Source organism: Salminus brasiliensis, chromosome 1, assembly GCF_030463535.1.
Source record: "Salminus brasiliensis chromosome 1, fSalBra1.hap2, whole genome shotgun sequence".
NCBI classification, from domain to species: Eukaryota; Metazoa; Chordata; class Actinopteri; order Characiformes; family Bryconidae; genus Salminus; species Salminus brasiliensis.
The window spans coordinates 80,562,308-80,585,149 of NC_132878.1; the positions used below are offsets into that span (position 1 = coordinate 80,562,308).

Here is a 22,842-nt window from a genome sequence, read left to right on the forward strand (position 1 = left end):
CATTTTTGCTGGAGAGCTGTGTGAGTGTGAAAAAACCTGTAAATGGGCAAAGAACCTTTACATTGTACCTTTACATTCATTAAACCTTTAAAAGGTTCTTCACAAACATACAGTATGTCTTTCACAAACATCCTTCAATATGGAACAATTAGGGAAATGTGGTGTTTGGATCACTGTTGACATGAATATGACATAGACTGGATGAAGGTCACTTTCTAGCAACTTTCCTAGACAGTGACATTCAATAAGAAGATGTATCTTCTGTATGTCATATGATGCCCCAATCCAAGCATAGTGTAAGTAATAATTAATGATAATCATAATAAATAGCATTCAATGTTTTACCACATAAAAGAAGACTAATTACACAACTACAAATATCTAAGCTGTTGGAGCACAGACTTTCGGGCAACATTAATAAAATGATGTTGTTGTTGTTGTGGTCTATGAGTTACTCAGTAAAAAAACTGGGTCTTTTTCCATGTTTGAGTTATGTGTACTTGTACTTTGTTATACTAATTTTAGTATATACTAATATTAGTGCATACTCAGTCAATATTGTGTCAGTGCAATACCCATATTTAAGAGTATATTTACTGAGAATTTAATATCTTCTAGTGTGCTGTGCTTTTGCATGTTTGAAATGGGACTGCCTGAAATTACATAAATGTGAGTTAGAAATAATAATTCTTCTGTAAACCTAAATAGTATATTTCATCAATCTGAGGAAGTGTTTTAGCAGTCAAAATGAGTTGTTCAGGTGTAGATTTGGCCTATCTCACATTGATGTTTAGCAAAAATGACTTGAACTGCCAGCAAAACAATGAGATATGCCACAATGCTCATCAAGTGATGGAGTGGGTTTGAGGAGTGAGGACTTTCAGGTGATGAACAACACAATCACCAGACATAAACAATATTGCAATATAACTTGTGGAACTGTATTAGGAAAGCTGTGGAGAGGAAAGAATACAGAAGGCGTGTAAAAAGCAATGAAAACACACAGCTGATTTAGATCAGTTAAAGAAAACGTTGACAGAGCAGTTTTAGACAGTCTTCAAGGAGGTTCAAAATACTTTTAGACACTCGTAGAGATCATGTTTGATCATTACATTTTAGATGACGGACAAAAAAGTATATTTTAAATGTGATTAAATCTGATAATAATAAGATCAGCAATTTTTATTTATTTATTTACATTATTTTTTATTATTTTTTTCTTTTCCTCTGCGCACCTCTGCTAATAAATGAGACCTTTTTTTTTCCTTTTACACACGCAAGCGCGCGCACGCGGCCTCGCTCTGATTGACAGCGCGCGTTCTCGTTGGATCCTCCTTCCATCCCTTCCTGCGCGCTCCCGCTCGCTCAGAAGCCAAGTTTTATGCACAGGGATGCGGGCGCGGAGCAGCCTGGAAAAATGGCTCTCTGTTGGATTTACTCGCCGCTCCGGCTCTATCTCCTTCTTCTTCACACTCTGATATTTTGTAAAGCCTTGAGAAATTACCCGGATAATGAAGGTAAGATTTATAACCGCGGTGTTTTTTTTTTTCGGGCGGTTTATCTGTTCTGTGAGCTGAGGGAAACCTCGCTGATTTCACTTCACTTTTGAAGGAGTCTCTCTCTCTCTCTCTCTCTCTCTCTCTCTCTCTCTCTCTCTGTCGCGCACCCTCTCTCCTCAGGATGCGGTGTTCAGTCAGATATAGCCTGTGGTTATTCAGCATGGGATCTGTGTTAACATGTTAACATGTTGAAGCGGTTAAACCCGGGAGAGACGCGCTGTAGGAGAGCAGTGTCAGTCAGTCAGAGAGACTGAATCTCCTGTACTGTTAAACAAGCGAGGAGGACCACCGCCGTTCAGTACGGTGCTCCAAATCAGTCGCCTCACACTAGCTACTATAACAGCGTTAAATGATAAAAACAGACCCATGTGCGCACTATTACAAGCTAAAAGCTCAGCAACTTGTTAAATGTAGCATTTTTGGTCAGGATCTGAACCTCTACACGGAACACGTCCTGATTATTAGGCTTTTTCCAAGACTGATTTCCCCTACTTTCCCCATTTCTTCACACAGCCGTTCATTCTTGGAGACTCTGTGCGTTTTAAACGCTTTTACAATATAAACGAAGTGGCAGCCTTTTTTAACTGACTGTGTTTCTGAACCGTGAACGTCGAAACTAGCTAGGGTCAGGGTTAGGGTTTGAGTCCGTAGCCCGTTGGAAAGAGAGGAGCGCACGATTATCTCCATCTTTATGGAGATAAACCATCAGTTTCTCTTAAAAGTTTCTTCCTCGCCTGTGCTTGTAGCTGCTGGTTGTGTTCAAATATATGGGGACACTGGCACAGAGTCCCCACATATTTATTTCACCTATAAATCTCTTTTATTAGTATTTTATCAGTGTTCTCATTTTTCTCCACTGTTTAAAGCATCTGATGTTTCACTGTAAAGCAGCACGTGGCTTTTATTCGACAGCAGTCGTGATGTGTGCTGTGTTTTTAAGCGTGTTTCTGTCTTTCTCGCTCTCCACATGCTGTTTGCAGAAGGCGTTACGCATCCATTCATACATATTCATCAGCCTTGACTGTGATTGGCTAACAGAGTTCGGGGCGGTGCGCGGAAGCCACGCCTCTCTCGCGTAGACTCAGGTGGCCAGTTTGGGCTGATTCTACAGGGGAAATTAGCTCGTCTTTCTGACATTTAAGGTACAAAACAGGTTAGAGACGAACCCGAAAGGATTTATTTGAGAACCCTGAAATGGAGTTCTCAAATAAACAGCTGTTAGGCGTGTTTTGATGGATTGGAGAGAGCTTGGAAATAAAGGAAATAAGTAAATGACAGATAAATAGCAAAGCTGAAGATACAAGAATGTGATCTCTCTGTACAAATTCTGCATCAGATGAATAAGATCATTATAAATGAGGTTTCATCAACCACTTGACAGTTTATTGGACAAATCATATATACTGTAGACTAGCCCAAATAATAATAAACCCTGCTTATGCACACCTAGAGACATTAAAAAAGTAAACACTGGCTTTGGTTTCTTTGTTTGCTGCTTTGTCTAACAGCCCTTTCTAATAGTTGTCTCTGTTATTGTGGCAGTATGTGATGCTGATCATGCTGGTTCTGTTAAAGTGTGCTCATTGTAAAATCAGCATCGGTTGAGGAGCTTGCAATCCTTGTAACAAACAGCAGGTGGTACCCCTGAGGCCTAGTGTCTGTGTGCATGTGTACGTGTGTATGTTTATAGCAGATAGTAGCAGATAAAGCCATAAGCCAGTTCCTCTGGGGTGTTCTTATGTGTCAATGTTTTTTTTTTTTTTTTGCATGAATGGAGGTTAGTGGACATCAGAAAACATATGTCTAGTTTTTTCTCCACTTAAGGCGTCACATATCATAGGCTGATGAAATCAGCACAAATGCAAATGCAAAGCCTCATATCTCTTCAGTATGCCAAACCCTCAAGGAACCGCTGAGGTTTGTAAAGAGACGACAGCATCACAGGTGTGACACCGACACCCATCTGGATGTGCACGTTTCTACAAAGAGGAGAAAGAACGTGTGATCTCTCCTTTCTCTCCGCGAGAGAGCATTAGCTCCATTTGTATTCCATATAGCCTATATATGTATGCATGAAAGGCCTGGATGGTAACAAAAGATTCATTTCATTATGCTGGATACTATCAATAAAATGAATGCAAGCCTTATCTGTATTAAATTATACATTCACAGGAAACGTGCACAGGTACCCTGTTTAAACGACACCTTCATTCATCCTTGCAGGCATTGTCCGTCCATCTCCTCGTCTTGGCGAGATCCTTCAGGTGGCCCCTTATTCTGCTGCCCGCGAGCCGCTCGCTCTCATTAGCTCTCTTTTTGTGAGCATTCCTACTGTGTTTGGAGAGGCTTTCTTTGCCGCCTTTGTTTTCCATACTTGGCGCAGTGGCAGAGAAATTAGCATGATAAAAAGCCCTCTTTCATGCCGTGTTCAGCCGGGCTTGGAGGCCACGGTGAAGGCCTGAGTCTCTCTCTCACTCTCTCGCCTTCTCTTTCTCTCTGTCTCCTGCTCTGGTTCTGTTTTCATCTATGGGCCGTGAGGACCATGAACCAGTCGCTTTTGTTTTGAGAGTGGTAATGAAGTCCCTTGATTGGCCTAATCTGTAGCCTCGGTCTTGCTCTCTCGCACAACCATTTACTCGGCCCAACAGATTGAGAAAATAGGGCCCGGATACGAACACTTTGAGTGGCTGTTGGTCTGTTATTCTTCTTGTGCCTCCTTTTTAGCATTGTGATGGATTTGGCAAACATCCTGCACCACTGTAGCACTGTTGTTGAGAATGACTGCGCTCACTGACAGGCTTCACTGGACTTGTTTAACTTGTACGTCATAAATGTTATGATTAAATATTTTTGCATAAACTAACGTCATAAATGTTGTACTGAGAGCATTTGGCCAAATTACATTACTGACCAAGTTATTTCCCATTGTGGTTTTACAAGGTGTAGTAAGCTCGGCTTGTAGGACATGTCATACTTTGACATGAATTTGAGCTTGCGTCCGTCTTATGGCCCTTACTCAGTCTAGAAAAATATGCAGTAAAGCAGTTTTCCTGGTGAAAAGCAGAATTGAACCCTTTAGAACCTAAAAACCTAAACCTAAAAGTGTCTGACTGGGTATATCTTCATAGTATATCTTTATACCTCTGTCATTGATCTTGCTCTTTCCCTTTTTCAATTTTTGACATAATATAAATCTGGTAGTTGTTGTGTATTGTCAAAATTGGACCAATAGAATATCAACTATTTTACATTGCTGTCTATTGAAAGTTAGGGAGAGTTTATTCTTCTCCAAAGTTTCCCTTTTGGCAAGTTTTTGTGGGACAGTGACAGGATTGTATTATGTGGTCTGCATTGTCTGATTAAGCACAAACTCAAACCTTTCAGTCAAACAAGTTTTTAATCCAAATTGTCAGATTTTAAGAATGTAAACCAGATTTCTCTGGTTTCTCAGTCTAAAAAGTCACTGGATGTCAGTTTGTGCAGATCTGTCGCCAGTGTTCTCAGTGGCCAGCATGGTCAGTATCTGACTGGTGTTGTGTATTGCTGTCTATTAGCTTATGTATTTTTCCACATCCCACTCCTCACACTGCTTAGCTGTGTCTGGCCTCATGCTGAATTCATTTGATAAGTATTTGTCATATTTCAGCACATATATTTTAAAAAATCTTATAAATAAAATATTTTAAAATGTGACATTTGGCATTTAGCAGACGTGAAACAAGACCACAGTGCTGTTGTAGGGTCTTGAAAGCTTAATCCCTGCTGTGATTGCATCCACTCTGAATAGCTCGAAATGGCTAACAAAAAGCAATAGTCTTGGGATTTGACAGGTTGACGGAGTGTATACGTCACACATGCGCACACATACGGCACAGTGTTGGAAAGCTTTGACTCTTTGGCTCGCCTGCATCTGCCACATTGTAGTTTTGATTACCCTGGATAATAATTTAGACATGCTTTCTTCATTACTGCAAACAAACGGAAAACCATTGGACATTAGCTGGATTGCATTTTCTATCATGAGTGACCCCAATCAAAATGATTGTCTTGTAGAACCCAGACATGTCCTGCAGATGCAGCATTGAGAGCTTAGTTTGAAATGCTGGAATATTCCTTTAAAAAGATAATGAAGAAAGTACACTGAACAACCTGCCCTCCATGTGAACCAGACGCTCAAGAGCAGAGATCTTTAAACAGCTTCGATTCCTGCTCCTGGAGGAGGCTCAAAATCACTGACTAACCTTGCATTCGAGAGCTGTATTTGCGTGAGAGGATTAATGGGATGTGTGGAGAGAGGCTGATTTGATTCAGCTGCGCATCCGTCCACGCTCTCCCGTGACTCTCCAAGCTGATTTTTATCAAAAGCCAGGGCCCTCAGCAAGAGCATGAGCTCCTGTAGCCTCCACAGCCCTCGAACTCCTCTCCAAACACTGTACTTTAAGCCTTATCACTCTCAGCCTTATCCAAACGCTCCCCGATCAAACGGCTCTTTCAGCAGGGCAGGACGTGGCGGCCTGTGGTGCTTCAAAGAGGAGCAAGAGTGCTGAGTTCCAGGGCAGTGGAGCTGCTTGAAATCTCTTGAGGTTATGAACCTTGACGGCATATCAAATGAAAAGCGATGACGTCTAGTTACACTGAAAGCTGAGCAGCGAGTTTATGCTGATCAGCCGTAATATTAAAATCATTGATGTGAAATTAAGTAAATTACATTGATTAGCTCTTTACAGTGGCACCTCTCAAAGAGATGGGGTATATTAGACAGCTAGTGAACAGTAAGTTCTTGAAGTAGATAAAAATGAGTAAGCGTAAAGAACTAAACAACTTTGTTAAGAGCCAGATTATGATGGCTACATGACTAGGTTAGAACATATCCAAAACATTAGATCTTCTGGGGTGTTCCCAATTTGCAGTGGTCAGTACCTACCAAAGTGATCCAAGGAAGGACAACTAGTGAATCTCTGACAAGGTCATGGGTGCACAAGGCTCACTGATTTGCCTGGGGACTGAAGGCCAGCCTATCTGGTCTGATCCCACAGAACAACTACTGTTGCACAAATGGAAAAGATGGAAAAGTAAGGCATGCTCATAACTGGACTCTTCAAATCACAGAAACACTTGTGGACACCAAGTTTACCTTGATGAATACATTCATAATCAGGTGATAACCTTCGCCATTCAGTGTTATTCAATCTGCACACCACTAAACCTCCCACTTGGTCATTTGTTACATCCAGATAAGAGACAAGCAGCCCAGCTAAGCCATACATATGTAACATATAATATTTTTGAGCACATCTTATTGGCTAATCTTATACACATATTTTACTAAGGGTGGTTCTGTGTGGTTTGGGATGCAGCATTAGTGACCAAGAAGGAAATCTCGGCCTTTCAGCTTTCAGTAGTAATCACTACAGCAGTTAACCAAATCATATACATAATTGCAGTAAAATCAAATGTGTTTATTGAGACACTTTAAACACTTGTTTAAACCTGAGATTCCTGCAGTGTGTGAGTTTTGAAAAGTGTGCTTCGAGGTGCGACATGTGGCCCCAGTGAGCAATTCTCAATGTCTCATTTTAGGGGTCTACAGTGTGTGCAAAAATGTGAGGCACAGAATTATTTGCCAGTGAGAGTGGCCAATAATTAGAGAGATAGGGCCTCAAAGATTAATAGTATATAGTCTCAGGTCTTGGTCTCCAAAGTGCCCTATCCCATAGATATTACATGGTTGTGTACACACACACATTTTAACACTTGGCACCCTTAAAGTGATTAAATTAATAATTAAAGTGGCATCTGGGTGCTTTTAGACATATAGTGAGTTTTGCTGTTCTTAGGACAAAGGGAAGACTTTAGTCATGGGGCTTGAAATGAAAGGGAAATGAAGGTTTGTCATTGATAAGGGAAGGAAAATGCTCTGTCTTTTTGCATTGGAACAGGGAGGGAAATAAGCACTGCTATCTCCGTCAGAATCCTGAAATGATTTCTCTTGTGCAGCCCCAGGCACTGTAATACACACGCGCAATCTCCTTCCCACATTTGTTTCCACCCTGATATTACACCCAGACTACCCTTGCCCTTGACAGACAGACATTATGAAGTCATTTTAACTCCCCTGATAGATAATGGCGCTGCATATTGGCAGAAACAGGTTTTACCTCAGGCAGAGTAATCATACGTGATTAAAACAGATCCGTGCTGTTTTGTACATAAGACCTTTCAGCTCGCGGCAGCTTTGATCCCTCTTTCCAGCCTGGTCTTTTAGCTTCATTAGGACGCGCCGACAGGGGCCGGTCTAATGTGCTACGGAAATGCTTTCTAATGACAGAAGCGGTGAGGACAGCACTGTGGACTATTCATTAAGTGCAGTACTTTTATCACTGATTGTCGGCGCTCCTGCTAGGTTCGAGACAAGAATGGTAGTGGATGTCTTATTTAATTGGAGCACTTGAGCATTGTTTCTGAAGAAGCAAAGCTCCAAAGAGAAACTGTCAGTGTTCGATTGTGGTTGCTTTTTTACTATCTTAGTGCAGAGCCATGTGACAAATGCTTTTCTTGTTTGTGTAAGGACTTGACTTTTCGATATTCCACCCACAAATTCATGCGTTTGTAGCAGCTGTTGTGAGGATGGTGAGGTTTCACAACCTTCAGAGAATTTAATGACGTTAAAATGAAGTGTACACCACAGACTATGCTGGACTGGTGCTGGGCTGTATTGTTAATCAAATTACTCAGGTTGGTGATGGTGGTTTGTGGCCTTCACAGAATTGAAGATGTACTGATGTTCTGATCTAAGACTTAAGACACAAAGTAAAATGTTATCCCTAAGCTAACACTCTAGCCACAATCTATAATGCTAGCCGCAGTCCAATACAATACAACACGCCACAGAACAGCGCAATACAATTCAACACAATATAATACGGTACGTATTAGAACTGGGCATTGTGACAATATTTTATTGTGTCATGATCAATTTTGCTATCATGGTACACAATATGATTTTTTAAGCCTATCTAGGATACTGTTAGTGTTTAATAAACACTGATCAGCTGCATGTTTCATTACAAACAGTGTAAACCAGAGTGGTTTATTTAGATGAAGGAGGGTACAGGAGAGTATCTGAATAGATAGATTTGAATAATCTGTCGCTACTGATGTATTTAGTCTGTGATTACATGTATCGTGATGATTATCGTGTATCATCAAAAATGTCTTTACATTTTGTGTATATAACAATTTTTAACCTTTTCGTCCAGCCGTAGTACGCATTGCAAGTTAAGGTACTGATATTTAGTGTCCGACTCTTAATTCTTTTACCATCAAATTAGGCAGTGGCTGACTTTTGTGGAGTTTTTCAACCTCACCTAAAGCTCACACTGTGTGGGCTAAATAAATGCATGAAACACATAAGCAAGTTTTGAATACTTTCTTTAAGTGACTGCTAAATAAAAAAGATAATTTGCTCAAATGGGCAAACTATTTAAATAGCATGAAATCAATTTAAGGGCTCTATTGAATGTAACAGCTTCCAAAATCGGAATAATAAATGGATCGATTGATAAACTTGGAAATATAATTTTTTGTAAATCCCTAATCGTTGATTAGAGTGGGCAAATTTATGATATTTTATTGTTATAATGATCAATTCTGTCACAAAATGCTTGTCTAGGTGAAGTAGGGACACACCGATCTGATACTAGGATCGGATATCGGTCCCGATACTAACAAAATGAGCTGGATCGAGTATTGGATAATTAGTCTGATCCAAAGCTGATCTATTCACGGAACACGATTCTCGGACTGCCAGTATTCTAGGCTTCATAACCCAGGATCGGCTTAATGCATGTCTAGGTGCGTTGTGGATGTCATCGGCACTGACCAACTGCATGTTTCATTGCAAACACAGTATAATTAGTGAAAATGTTTTGTGAAAATGTCTGCAAGCATTGTGATATTATATTTTTACTATTTTCCCTCACCCCCAATTACTACATTATTGTAATTTGCATATTTGACAAAAAGCAATAGTAAGGATATTTATTCACCACTTTTTAAAACTTGTCCAAACTGTATCTATGAAAACCCACATTCCTGACTGTAGTGTGGATAGGTCAGTTGCCTGTAGAGCATTATTTAAATGCTTTATTTAAAAGGTGAAAAGCAGGCGAATAAACAACTGCTAAAAACCCAAGAGGCTGAGCGTCTGAGAGGCCTCCTGAGAGCTGTAATGTCTTTTAAAAGCTGCATTGTTTATAATGGCTCGATATGAGTTCAGATACGGATGGCAATGATGATGTCATCGTGAGTGTGTGGCCCCAGTCTGAGCTTTTTAATTTGGCCTCAGGTTGGTTTGCAGTTTCAACCTGTCTGGCATGTCTCTGGGGTGGGGGGTTGGTTGGTCTGATAGGAATTGGCTACCCAGGGCATGTCTCGTAGTAGTGAAAACCCACCCCAACACACACACACACACACAAATGCGGCAGGTGTAGGGCAAGCCATGTGTGCTGTTCTAATGAGACGTCCCAAGAGTGTGCTGTGTCTAACTAACCCACACAGACCACCATCTCACGCTACATCTAACACAGGCTTATTTGTACCACTCATGCTGCTACATGCTGCTTGCTGGAGCCTGTCAGTGTTGTGTGACACACATTATACACATTATTAACTTGGGAAATGGTCCCCGCTGTTGCTTCTGCTGCTGCTGCTGCTTATACGTCCCTGAATCACTAGCTTAAGTGCTTCCTGTTTAAAGAAAGTCTGGCTGCTGAAAGAAACATGTTTCACGTTGAACTTTGACTAACTCTGGTTTTCTCTTTGCCAGGCTTGGACAAGCTGACCTTCCTATGAGCCTCTATTTACATTATGTGTACTCGTTATGTGACCAGCCTTGTCCCGTTAACACTGGCTTGTACCACTTGGATATTTTAAGTGAAGCTACATCCATCAGCTTCTGCCGATGAGCGCTTCCTGTGTTTGTTCCAACCTTTCTTCATGGTTCTCGGTTGGACGGCTGAAGCACGTTTTATCAGAGCGAATGTCTGGTCGCTGTTTATCTCTTACCATGGAGGCCTGGTGGTCTTTCTCAAAGATAGTGTTGATATGCTGTTGCCTTCTATCTCTGCTGATATGTCCGTATCTTTGGGGCAGGACTGCTCGGTATCTGGAGCCCAGCATGGGTTTCTGTGGTTTAGCACTGCAGATGCTCCTTTGCTATGATAGACTACTGTGGATCATGACTTCCTGTAAACAAGCAGTTTAATATTGGACAAATTTTGGCTTCTAATGTGTAATGATTTTAATTGGTTTTGCCACCAGCTGACAGTAGTTGTTAGTATCCTGGCAACGTCATGACATATGGCTTCCTTTGAAGTAGGGATGCACCAGTCTGATACTAGGATCAGATATCATCCCGATACTAACAAAATGAGCTGGATCGGGTATTGAATAATTAGTCTGATCCAAAGGGCTGATCTATTCACGGAACACGATTCTCGCACTGCCAGTATTCTAGGCTTCATAACCCAGGATCGGCTTAACATACAGACATCATATACATATCATAGCAAACAGCAAGACTCTACCTAACCAGCATGCCCTCATGCCCTCGACCTGCCATCAACTTTCAGAGAGTAAGCCAGCTTGTCTTCCATATAATGAAAACCAAAAAGGGAGGAGCTGCTAGCTCCTCTTTAGTCTCACAGAGTTCAAATGTCAAAATAAAAGTCCTGTGCCAGGCAGCACTGTGCAGAGGTTTAGTTAGTAATTTTAGTGACCAGTAAACAGAAATTTGATACATTTATGCCTGTGTTTATTTGTTATAGTTTTACAAAGTTAGTAAAGATGATACCCATATGGTCAGGTATCTGGTTTGTTACTTCAACAATGGTATCGGATCGATATCGGGGTATCAACCGATACGCAAAGTTCATGCATCGGTATCTGTATCGGAATAGAAAATGGCAGATCGGTGCATCCTTACTTTGAAGTGCCTCTCAAACAATGACTTACGAGACAGCATGGCATTGAGGCAGCTGCCTCCATTTAACATTTTCCATTGGATCCTCTAAATTTTGAGATCGTTGATGAGTGAAAATGTGAAATACATGCAAGCATAACTCTAAAGACTGACAACCTCAAAAAAAGCCAAACAACCAAATAAAACACTAAAATGTGTCAAAAGACTTTCTGTTAAGTTTGTTTGACAGTAGTTCAGTTTATGTAGCTAGCCTTGTTCTACGACCATGTTAAAGATTATGTATGTGACTTTTGTGTGGCCTCATTTCATTGTTTGTTAGGCTGCTTTTAGCATGGGTACAGCAATATTCATATTTGACTCGTTAGCAAACACGTGAAATAATTAGCAAATAAACTGAAGTTCAGAGTTGTAAAGTGAATAAAATTAGCAGGTGAATCTTGCATGGGGATGAGTTTAACTGTGGTGAACCACATTAATTTGCATATTTAACCAGAAGTAATGTGCTTTTGCCATGTTGACCTCAGAAGGGCCATGGCAGAATGGCAGGGCAGAATAGTTTGCAGACAGTTTTTATAGCAACTGCTTGTTTTAGTAGTGATGGTTGCTGAAAGAACTAGCTTGATAACTAAGCACACCAGTTGTCTTGTTCTTTTTTGATACAACTCTGTGTTTAGCACTTTCATCTCAGGTGTATTTTATAATTATCTGATATACTTTTGTTCAGTTTTACTTTTCTTTGTATTGTTATTGTTTATGGTTGCTTATGGTATAATTTTCTGGTCCAGCTTTGATTATACCTATTTTACAAAGCATTGCAAACCTCCACAGCAAGAAGTGAAGTGATTCTGTCTTTGTAAATGATAGAATACGTGTGTTTAGGGAATATGTTCTTTTTTTGGGAGCAGGTTTTCTTTGAATTTATCTTCTGCACAGATAATATCACTGCTGTCATTCCAGAAGTGCTTTTCTTTTCCTGCCCCTTCATAGTAGACTTTTTTTATCGATAGTAAAAGTAAAGAGCTCGGCTGACAGCCTGACCGTAGCCGGCTGACGGGTGTTTGGGGACTCCAACAGCTTTGGCTGACCAGACTAGCACAGGCTGGACATCCCTGGTGGATCTCATCAGACAGTTCAGTCAGGATGGACACTCTCTTTAGCCCCACTGTGAGCTCTGCTCTCCCTATAGACTGCAGCACTCAGTCCGCAGCAGCTGACTGACAGGAGCTGCTGACTTCCTCTTACTCTAATGTATATCACATTTCTGCCCGGAGATAGAGAGATAGCAAAATGTCACTTTATATGTATAAAAGAATCACCATAGCCGTTCGGGTCTGGTTTCACAGGGTATTATATCTGTTGCGAATCTGTAGGAGTATCTGGGGTTTTCTACAGTGTTAAATAAATAATACTTAAACTAATACAATTGTCAAATAGGGGTGGACAATATGGCAAATCTGCATCACAATAGTTATTAGGAATGCACCACTTTTTTCTTTCCTATACCGATACCCATACCATATTTTCGAGTATCTGCCGATACCGAGTACCAATACTCAATATATGGCTAGAAATCCTGATACTACCTAAAAAGAACAGCATGTACTGATTGAGTAACTGCACATTTGAAAAGCTTCAGAGCGTTGAAACAATTTCATTATAAGTACACATCTCTATGTAAAAAGATACTAAACTTCAGTGTGTGGCCTTAAAACAAGCTGCTTAAACGCAACTTTTGGTTTTAGAACCAAAAACACCATCTGGAAAGAAAAAGTCCCAAAAGTTCCATTAAATGTCTGTTGAATGGTAATAACTATTTATGACTGCTGTTTACTGGTTGTTTGGGTTTATAAAGTATGCAAACTAAAATGTCCTATATAATACATGTTCTAAAAAAAAAAGATAAGCTTCATGGTATTTAAGGTGATCTCTATTGCTGATACCGATACTGTGTGTAAGTGCCAGTATCGGCGCCGATACAGTATCGGTATCGGTGCAACACTTATACATAATATGTGTCATGTTTTTTTGACACACAAACAAGCTATGGCAGATTAAAAAAACTCCTACAGTAGTACAGTGATTTAATTCAAAATGTGCTGCATTATATCAAATAAACCACTTCAAATGCTATGTTACACTATAAGATCTATTTTTCCATAACAACAATGACTAAAATGCAAATAAGCTGATTTATTCTTAGGTTATAGAAGTGCTTAATAAACATTTGGATCAACTGGTGGCTTCTGGGATTGTCAGTGTGTTAAACAGGACTAACTATGCTCTTTATAATGACACATACAGTTTGTCAGTGTTCTTTAAGCACTGATTCAGAAAAGCATATCGTTCATCATCACAATAACACAATTTGTAAAGACCATAAAATATCATAATGTCCACATAAATTGTCAAAACTCAACCACTGTGCTCATATATAAACTATATACTTAGGCTACGTTCAGACAGCAGGTAAAGGTGTCACAGATATGTTAGTTGTGTGGCAGATCAGAATTCATGCAACTTTTGCTAAATTAGAAGGCAAACATCGCGACCACAAGTAGAGCCGTGCAATATGGCGATATTTTGTTGTATTGTGATAGATATTGTTATAGTGATAGACAATATTGCTTTTCTAAGCATATCGAGGATATTGTTAGTTTTTAGTAAACACCGAACAGCCACAAGTTTCATTACAGACAATGTAATTAGACTGGTTTAATTAGATAAATCTGTTGCTGCTGATGTATTTAGTCTGTGATTACATGTATTGTGATACATATTGTGCATTGTCTTTAAATATTGTGATTTTTATCATATCACTCAGCCCTTTTATCATCCTTTTCAAAGGACAATAAAAAGAGTAAAGTTTAAAGAAAACAAGGGTGCAAACCAAAGGCCAGATAAGCATGAACATATTCTCAGTGATAACCCCAGTTGTCCTGTGTCCAGCTCCTGTGACTTCACATGAAGCATTGCTTTTTTTTGTGCATGTGCCTCCATTTAGGAGTGTGAACTGTTCAGACAAATGTCACTTAGAGGTGAAATTAAAAAAGAACAGCCTAAAAAAAAACGATTTGGTGAAAAAAATGTCTACATTCACCTTAGGCTGCGTTCACACAGCAGGTAAAAGTGGCATATGTTGCGTGTGAGTTACCACACCATGTGGGAGACTGGGGTTCGATTCCCGGTCTGGGTGACTGTGCTGCGCTACACTAATAAGAGTCCTTAGGCAAGACTCCTAACACTACATTGGCCCACATCTGTAATACAAGTTACCTTGTAAGTCGCTCTGGATAAGAGCATCAGCTAAATGTAAATGTGTTATCTGTTTGGCAGTGTGAACGGCAAAAACCACATTTCGGTATAGCCTTAAAAAAAAAGCAGATTTGGGCCTCTTTATCTGCTCTGTGGATGTAGCCTTAATGGCCACAGAGATGGTGTTTGCATTCCATTTAGACGGATTTTAGTGGCATCTGATGTCTCAACTCACAAGTCCTTCTCATTTTCCACTGACAGTCCACCTCTCCTGTTTTTTCCCTTTCACTTTTTACCGGCTCTGTGGTTACTGTTTGTGCTGAAAGTGCTTGCTGATGGCTGCAGTTTGCTGGCGCAAATGGTTAAATCTGATCCCCAGCCCCGAGGTGATCTTTCTACCCCTCGGGGGGGATTCTAGCCCAGCACACGAGTGCAGCAGTTTAATGATGAAGAAGAGGTTCTGTCTTCCACACTCCACCTCCTCTTTTAAAATAATGGCATCCTGAAAATAATGGCACTCAGTTAGTTTTTTTCTTTTTTCATGGCTATGTAATCTTATTGTGATCTTATTTGAAGTAAGTAAGCATGTAACAAAACAATAAACAGTGTGTTGTCCTGTATTGTTGTATTGCAACTAGCGTGTTGGCTCGTAGATAGAGTGTTAGATTGGGACACTACAAAGCGCACGGCCAGTGTCCAGTTTGTATTTTACCCTGAAAATAGAGCCTATATTGTATAAGAGCATCATACATACTATGTGGCCAAAAGTTTGTGGACACCTGCTCAGCCAATATTTTTTTCTAAATTCAAGAGAAACAATTAACAAACAATTTGTTCACCTGTTGCTGCAGTAACTCTACTTTCCACTAGATCCAATTGCTGTGATGATTGTTTGCATTTAGCCACAAGAGAATTGTTAAGGTCAGTTACTGATGTTGGATAATACGTTCTGGCACTTCAACTCATCCCAGAGGTAGGACTGGGTGATATAGGTAAAAAAAATCTTTAATCTCAAAATATTTAAAGACATTTTCACGACACACTATATTCATAGTGTAAAAACTACCATCCAAACGCTCTCCCATATTAAGTAAAGTGATTTTTATTCAAAATTTGCTGCACTAATTACATTGTTTGTAATGAAACATGCAGTAGGTCAGTGTTCTTTAAGCACTGACCATATCCTCAATATGCTAGGAAAGCAAATTGTGTACCACAATAAAAAATTATTGTCATGTTTTCCACCTCTACCCAGCAGTGTTGGATGAAAGAAAATGCACAGGCTAATGTTGGGGGGCTTTAAACCCCTCTAACCGACATTTGGCATTGGGTAGTGTCCTATTCTATTGATTAGTGCTTTATTATGAAGATTACACAAGCTGTATGTGTAGAACTGTCCATGGTGTCATCATTTAGTTCACCTTAAACCAGCTGAATTCACTTACAAGAAGGGCTGTCCACAAACATCTGGACATATAGTAGAGCTGTGAGACTGTTGAGGACTCTGTCCTCCTCTCTCTCTCTTTCGCTCTTGCTCTGTCCCCTTTTCCTCCTAGTCTTGTTTCCTCTGCTCCTAAATGTTTTGTTGCGGGTTTGTGGCCTTTTGGCAGGTAGATTAAAGACCTGCTTTGTCCCTGGGAAGGATGGGGGATTAGGACCAGAGAATTGCAGGATTCTCTGCTTATTCTCTCGGAGAATAGAGGCCAATGAAAGAGAGGCTCCCTCCTCTTTGCCCCTGTTGAGCCTCTTGTGTGTGTGTGTGTGTGTAGGTGTGTGTGTGTGAGAGAGAGTGCGAGAGTGTTTTTTTGGTGTCAGGTCCCTAGGGGTTGGATCAGGAAAGGAGAAGCTTTCTGCTGCTGTTAAGGCCAGCACTTAAAGGGTATGTCTCAGGCAGAGGAAATGGCATTTCACCGCAAGTTAAATATTTTCTATGAAACAGAGGGGTAAATGAATAGGTTTGTTGATGTTTGTTTGTTAAATTATTCTTAGATATTGGACTGCCTGATGGTATATTTCGTAGCCTTCGTCTGGCTCTTGAAATTAAAAAGCACTAAACCACATCTGTCTTACTGGGCTGGAATCAGGTGCAATAAAAAGTGAGTAAGTGGCTCAGTGGTCTAATGCGCTTCTGCTATGGCCCAGGCTTCACCAGTTCAAATCCCAAGCCATGCTCCTTTGCCATCAGTGACCGGAGTCCGAGAGAGCACAATTGGCAATGCTCTCTCCGGGTGGGTAGATGGTGTTCTCTGTCCTCATCCTCTGACAGTGTTGGCTCAGTGTTGGTCAGTTTGAAAAGAGGTGGTGGCTGTCTTCGTGTGTATCGGAGGAGACGTGTTAAGATCTTTCCCTACTAGTGTTAAAAGCATTGCTAGTGCTAGGGGGAGCTACAGGGAGGAAAGGTAATTGGCAGTACCACATTGGAAAAAAAGGGGGAAAATGTTTAAACATTCTTGCCTACATGCTCCTTGCTCTATTTTGTAAAAACACAAAAAAAGGGATTTGTCCAGCAATGACAAGTTTTTGGTATATAACAGTGTTTTGACTGTGCCAACCCTGGCTAATGCACCCACAGGTGGTTGGAAATTCAGTTTTTCTGTAACTCTGCCTCTTTTTGCAGAATTCCAGCTTAGCCGACCAGAGTCACAAACCTACCACCCTATGATCAGTGTCCCAGCTCTCTAACCATTGAGCCACCACTGCCCCTCTCAGCTTTTTGTAAATATGCTTATTATTGGTGAATCAGAATTTTCATGGTAGGATTTTGAACAAAAAAAAGGACACTAACCCTAATCCAAACCCAACCATGGTCCAATAAACAAGTAAAGGGTGAACCTTTATATCCCTCTTAGTAGCACATACACCAGTCCCTCATGATGTCGAAATTTGTACTCAGTAAAGACAAATGTGTCCAACGCTGACTGCAGATGAAGACTGCCTGGTCCAAATACTGATGTGTTTCAGTAGTATTAAGCAGATGTTAAGTATGTCTATTTTGCTCCTCTCTAATAGTGTGTCCCTTCTCTCAGAATACGGCCAGTAATGATGGATATCCATTTGAACCATTAAATGTTTGTGTGTCATCCAGCGTACCCACTCTGAACATTTGGTTTTAATTAGGCTTTGGATACAGTTGTGCTTTTTTGTGTTTCTCTCATTTTGTTTTTTTTAATTTAACTCCAAAGGGTATGTGTTAGCAACAGGAGAGGGAGAAGTTGATATGCAGCGTGAAAAGGGAGGAACATCTGAGGTTTGAATGTGATTAAAAATTAATCACCCCGCTTGCCAGGGCTGTAATTGGTTTGGGATGGAGCTCAAAGTGGGAAGTTCATGGCTGAGGCTACAGGGAAACGGCCTGACCGATATAAATAACAGAGGAGCTGCTATTTTAACCTCTGAAAATGTTGTTTCAAGAATGGATTTCACGAGGCAGTATAATGAGGTCCTGCATGTTTTTCTTAGTGGGGTTTTATTGGTTTTCAAACATGCTGGCTCTACTGTTTGGTGCTGTAACTACTAATGGACATTAGCGCTAACAGCGATAATAAAAAGAAATGCTGGCGTGATGACGTTTAGCTTCCCATTTACATCTTGTGACTGAAAGAGGGAAAGTAGAATTAAAAGAGAATGCAGTGCATAGCTGTGCCTGAGCCATATAGTCCATATATATGTGGCTTTAACATCACTTCAGAAGATTTGCTATAAGAAAACGAGTGCGGTTTGGTAACATGACTGTCTGGTGTGAGCTTCCGGAGCAGAAAAATGATGAAACCTCAGCAGGCTGAGTAACAGCTAAACCTGCTGCAGCTTTACAAACTGTAGTAAAGCAGTAAAATTTGCACATCAATATCATATGTGGTTGTTTAAGAAATACAATAATCCCTGTTGGCTGAAGGGATGAGTTGCATTTTGGTCTAAACTGCGCAACTAAAGTCTGCTTACTGGCTGCTAATGCTGACAGGTTTGCTTGCCCAAGCGGATATGGATATAGATGTAGATACTTACTGAAAATGATTTTTCCACAAATTTCCGACCTCACAAAACATTTAACAGAGCAGCTCTCGAGAGTGGAGACATTTAAAATCTCTGTGGACGAGTATTTTTGAAAAAGCTGCTGCTTAAGGACTCGTGTCGGACGTGGATAATTACAGACTGTTTCTGTGTTTAATAAGGTCAGCTTTCATTATGTGACCACACAACTGCTTAATTCATCTGTGTCATCATTGGAGGTGAAATACTTTAAATAAAAAAGTAGAGAACTTCATCAGTCGACCTCCAGAAGAGTACTTAATCCTGCACTTTTCACATTGGGTAAAGCAGCATTTTCTTTAGCAGTGCAAACATGTGACTATGCCCTTGACTGAGGTCTCATGTTTGGCTGCTCTGTTTGAAAGAGCATAATGTAAAAGAACTATAACTGCTATGTTCATGTTCTATATTTCTCCTGTGCTTCCCCTACAGTCGCAAAGTGTAATTTATGCTTAGAGCCATAACGGAAGGACATGTTCTTCTAGACGAGCTGAGAGAGGCAAACTCACTTTTTGGCAGTAAAGTAATATTACCAGATTTATCCAAATATAACTTAAGCGCACATTTTGCCCCCTTCTCCAAAGTTACATACTGCAGTTAGCAGTGTGCTGAGCCTTAAGTAGCAACAACATGATTCTATTCTCCCTGTTTCAGGTCAGTGGAGCATTACAATGATTTAAAAGCTGTTATTTTAATCATATTGTAATCAATCCATTTTTCAGTTATGGATTATGTTATGAATAGTCATTTGTGGCAGCCCTAGTACTGTGTATCACAATAAGTGTTTTTATCAGAATTTCTGCTTGACTATGCAAGGTTGTCTTTTCTCTTTATGCCTTGAGGTGGAAGATGACCATCTGTGTTGTGTCTAGAGGTCTGTCACAGTCATATGGACAAATTAAACAAACATAGACTTTGATGAGAATCAGTTTGGTCTCAGAAGTTGGGTCAAAACTCTGTCAAAACTCTGACATGTGAGAAACCAGAAGCAGCTGCATTACCAGTACTCTTTTTTTTGCTCTCTTTCTTACAGTTACCCTGCTGGATTCCATGTCGGCACCAGGAGATCTAGGCTGGGAGGCCTACCCAGCAGAAGGAGTGAGTAGAGTCTTCTGAACTTGACTCATGCATCTCAGCTAAACTGCTCACATAGTTTTTTAATGTAGTGAAGCTTAAAGGAGTTACTGTTCAATAAGAGAACAAATGAGGGAAACACAACCTGCATCATCCATGGGGAGTTCCTGCTCATCCACCCCATCTAACACCCCCAGAGCCCCTCATGGACAGCCAGGTGGTGTTGCAATCACCCTTCTGACTTTAAGGGTGGGCTCTCACCCGTCCATGACACTGACCTCTCCATGGCTCCCTCAGCTGGTGTCCTGTCCAGACCGCCTGCTGGGCACTGGAGCAGAGGAGCTCACTTTCAGCTCACCTGCAGAGCGAAGATCCTCCTGCCATCACAGCAGGGAATCATCCATCATCACTAGCTTTTGCTGCACGCAAGCAAATACCCCTGTTCTAATGATGGATCGCCGTTGCCTCAGGATAAAAAAACCCACATGCAGATTCACAGCACGTTTAGGAACATTTGCCCCCTGGGATTACAGCCCTGGTCAGGGATTGCTGTAATTCAAAGGGCTGGGTTTTTAGAAATGGTCTGAGATGAACCTGTGTTTGTGCGCCACTACACAGTTTAGCTTTTCTATATGCCACGTTCCTCCAGGTGTGTGTTTAAAGGTGAATAGAATTTAGAAAGAAAGGTTTTAATTGACAGTTTGGATAGCCCTTCTCCATTTCAGCTGTCACATTTTTCAATCAACATAAAGGCATAAATGCATATTTTATGTGCAACCGTTTTTTTCACCTCTGTTGAATAAAACATAATGCAGCAATGCCAAGGGAAGTCCTCAAGGTTGTCTGTCTGTAAAAATGCAGAGGTTGATTGACAGGTGGATCACTTTTGAAAGAGAAGATGTAAAGTGTTCTACTTTAACTGATTGCTTTTGTTATGGATGGCAGTGACAGTTCAGTCCTCATAATGCACTCATCATGCTTCTGTCAAAACCTGCAAATTTTGTCAAGGTGCTCAGCGCACCGCTTTGTAGATTAATCAGGAATACGAGCAATCAAGTGAAGATGATTGATCGGGCCTCTTTATTCTTCTCAGTAGTGGTCCACCTGTCACTAACCCAGGGCAGGTTGTTCGTTATAAAGAAGCTGTGTTTTATATAGCGTACAACAACAGTCAAATTTGGACATACTTATCTGAAGGCATGTTTTTCTGATCTTAGAAGCATTTTGATAAGTTTGTTAGAGTTTCAGACTAGTCTGAGAATATTAATTGTTACCATGGCTGGTGAATGGCTTAACACTCTCACGCAGTCAACACTCTCAGAGGAAAGTGCCGGGTCCACAGCTCCACCAGTTAACTAATGCCAACATTGCTTAAAAGTAATGAGAGCACCCAAAAAGCACTCAAAAATCATTCAATTCAAACTCTTGCCCACTTGGCCATAGACTGCTCGGACACATTAGACTGCTAAGCCACTCAAAGCCCTCGAAGTTTTATGATGGCTCTAAATTCATATCATTTCTATTTCAATGTTATGTCCACTGTTATTTATAAAATGTAGTTTTGAAAAAAGCAGCTCCTAACTTCTTTATTTTGACAATGTATCTCACTCTGTATGTGCAGTGGGAGGAGATCAGCGTTATGGACGAGAGGAACACGCCCATGCGGACGTACCAGGTGTGCAATGTGATGGAGGCCAACCAGAACAACTGGCTGCGGACAGGCCTGATCCAGCGCGAGGGCGCCCAGCGTGTCTATGTGGAGATCAAGTTTACACTGCGGGACTGTAACAGCCTGCCAGGAGTGCCTGGAACCTGCAAGGAGACGTTTAACGTCTACTACCACGAATCCAACAGTGCCACACCCCCGCCCCTAAGACACATCCGCGAGAGCCAATACGTCAAGATTGATACAATAGCGGCTGACGAGAGCTTCACACAGACGGACGTTGGTGACCGTGTCATGAAGCTCAACACAGAGGTGCGGGACATCAGTGGCCTAAACAAGCGGGGCATCTACCTGGCCTTTCAGGACCTCGGTGCCTGTATTGCTCTGGTGTCCGTGCGGGTCTTCTACAAGCGCTGCCCATTGGCTGTGCTCAACCTAGCCCGTTTCAGCGACACAGTAACTGGTGGAGACTCAGCACTGGTGGAGGTGCGAGGGTCCTGTGTAGAAGATGCAGAGGAGCTGGAGGCTCCCCGCATGTTCTGCAGTGCCGATGGAGGCTGGCTGGTGCCTATCGGACGCTGCGTGTGCAAGCCGGGCTTTGAGGAGGTGGACGGCCGCTGCCAGCGTGAGTAGCTCATTGTTTAGATTTTTAAGCAGAAATGAGTGTTAGAAGATTTGTTTTGATGTGGACACATTCGAGTGCATTTCCTCTAGGTTTGTGATTCCCAACTTAGGTCCTGGGGTGCTCTTGCACTGCATATTTTAGTGTTTACCCTGCTTTTACAAACCCACGACAACTCAGAGAAGCCTTAGTAATTAGCCCATTAGTATGATCAGATGTGATAAAATACTTAAGGATAATGTCTGGAAGCCACTGCTTCTAATTGCAGAGATAAATTGCAAAATGTAACATATTTTTAATGATTTATTTAATGCTAAATTGTAGTTATAATGCTGTACAAAATATGTAATAATAATAATAATAATAATGATATTTATTAATCCTGCTCCTGGCAACCAACAGCATTGCACAATTTCATTATACCCTTGCCCAAGACACCTGAGCATAGTAGAAGTGTTACAATACTGTGTTTCTTATCCTCTTCTTATAACAAAAAGACCCTGCTATATCATATCAAATCAAATTCTGAATTTAGAAGTCATTACATGCCCTGATAATAAGTTAACAAGCTGAATTATGTGTGTTGAGTCATGAAATACCTGAAACTACACCGGGGGTGGCCAGTCTGATCCGCAAAAGGCTGTCAAGGCTTCATGTTTTC

The 22,842-nt window shown here is 40.9% G+C and overlaps 1 protein-coding gene across 1 annotated transcript in view; it reads left to right on the forward strand.

Moving 5' to 3' along the window:
* The first annotated feature begins 1,382 nt into the window (after window positions 1–1,382).
* Window positions 1,383–22,842, forward strand: part of ek1 (eph-like kinase 1) — a 106,588-nt gene continuing 85,128 nt past the window's right edge. Inside the window, 3 exon segments of the mRNA XM_072690749.1 lie at window positions 1,383–1,517; window positions 19,853–19,917; window positions 21,515–22,184. Of these exon segments, the coding sequence (XP_072546850.1) occupies window positions 1,418–1,517; window positions 19,853–19,917; window positions 21,515–22,184 (835 nt within the window). The 5' untranslated portion in view covers window positions 1,383–1,417.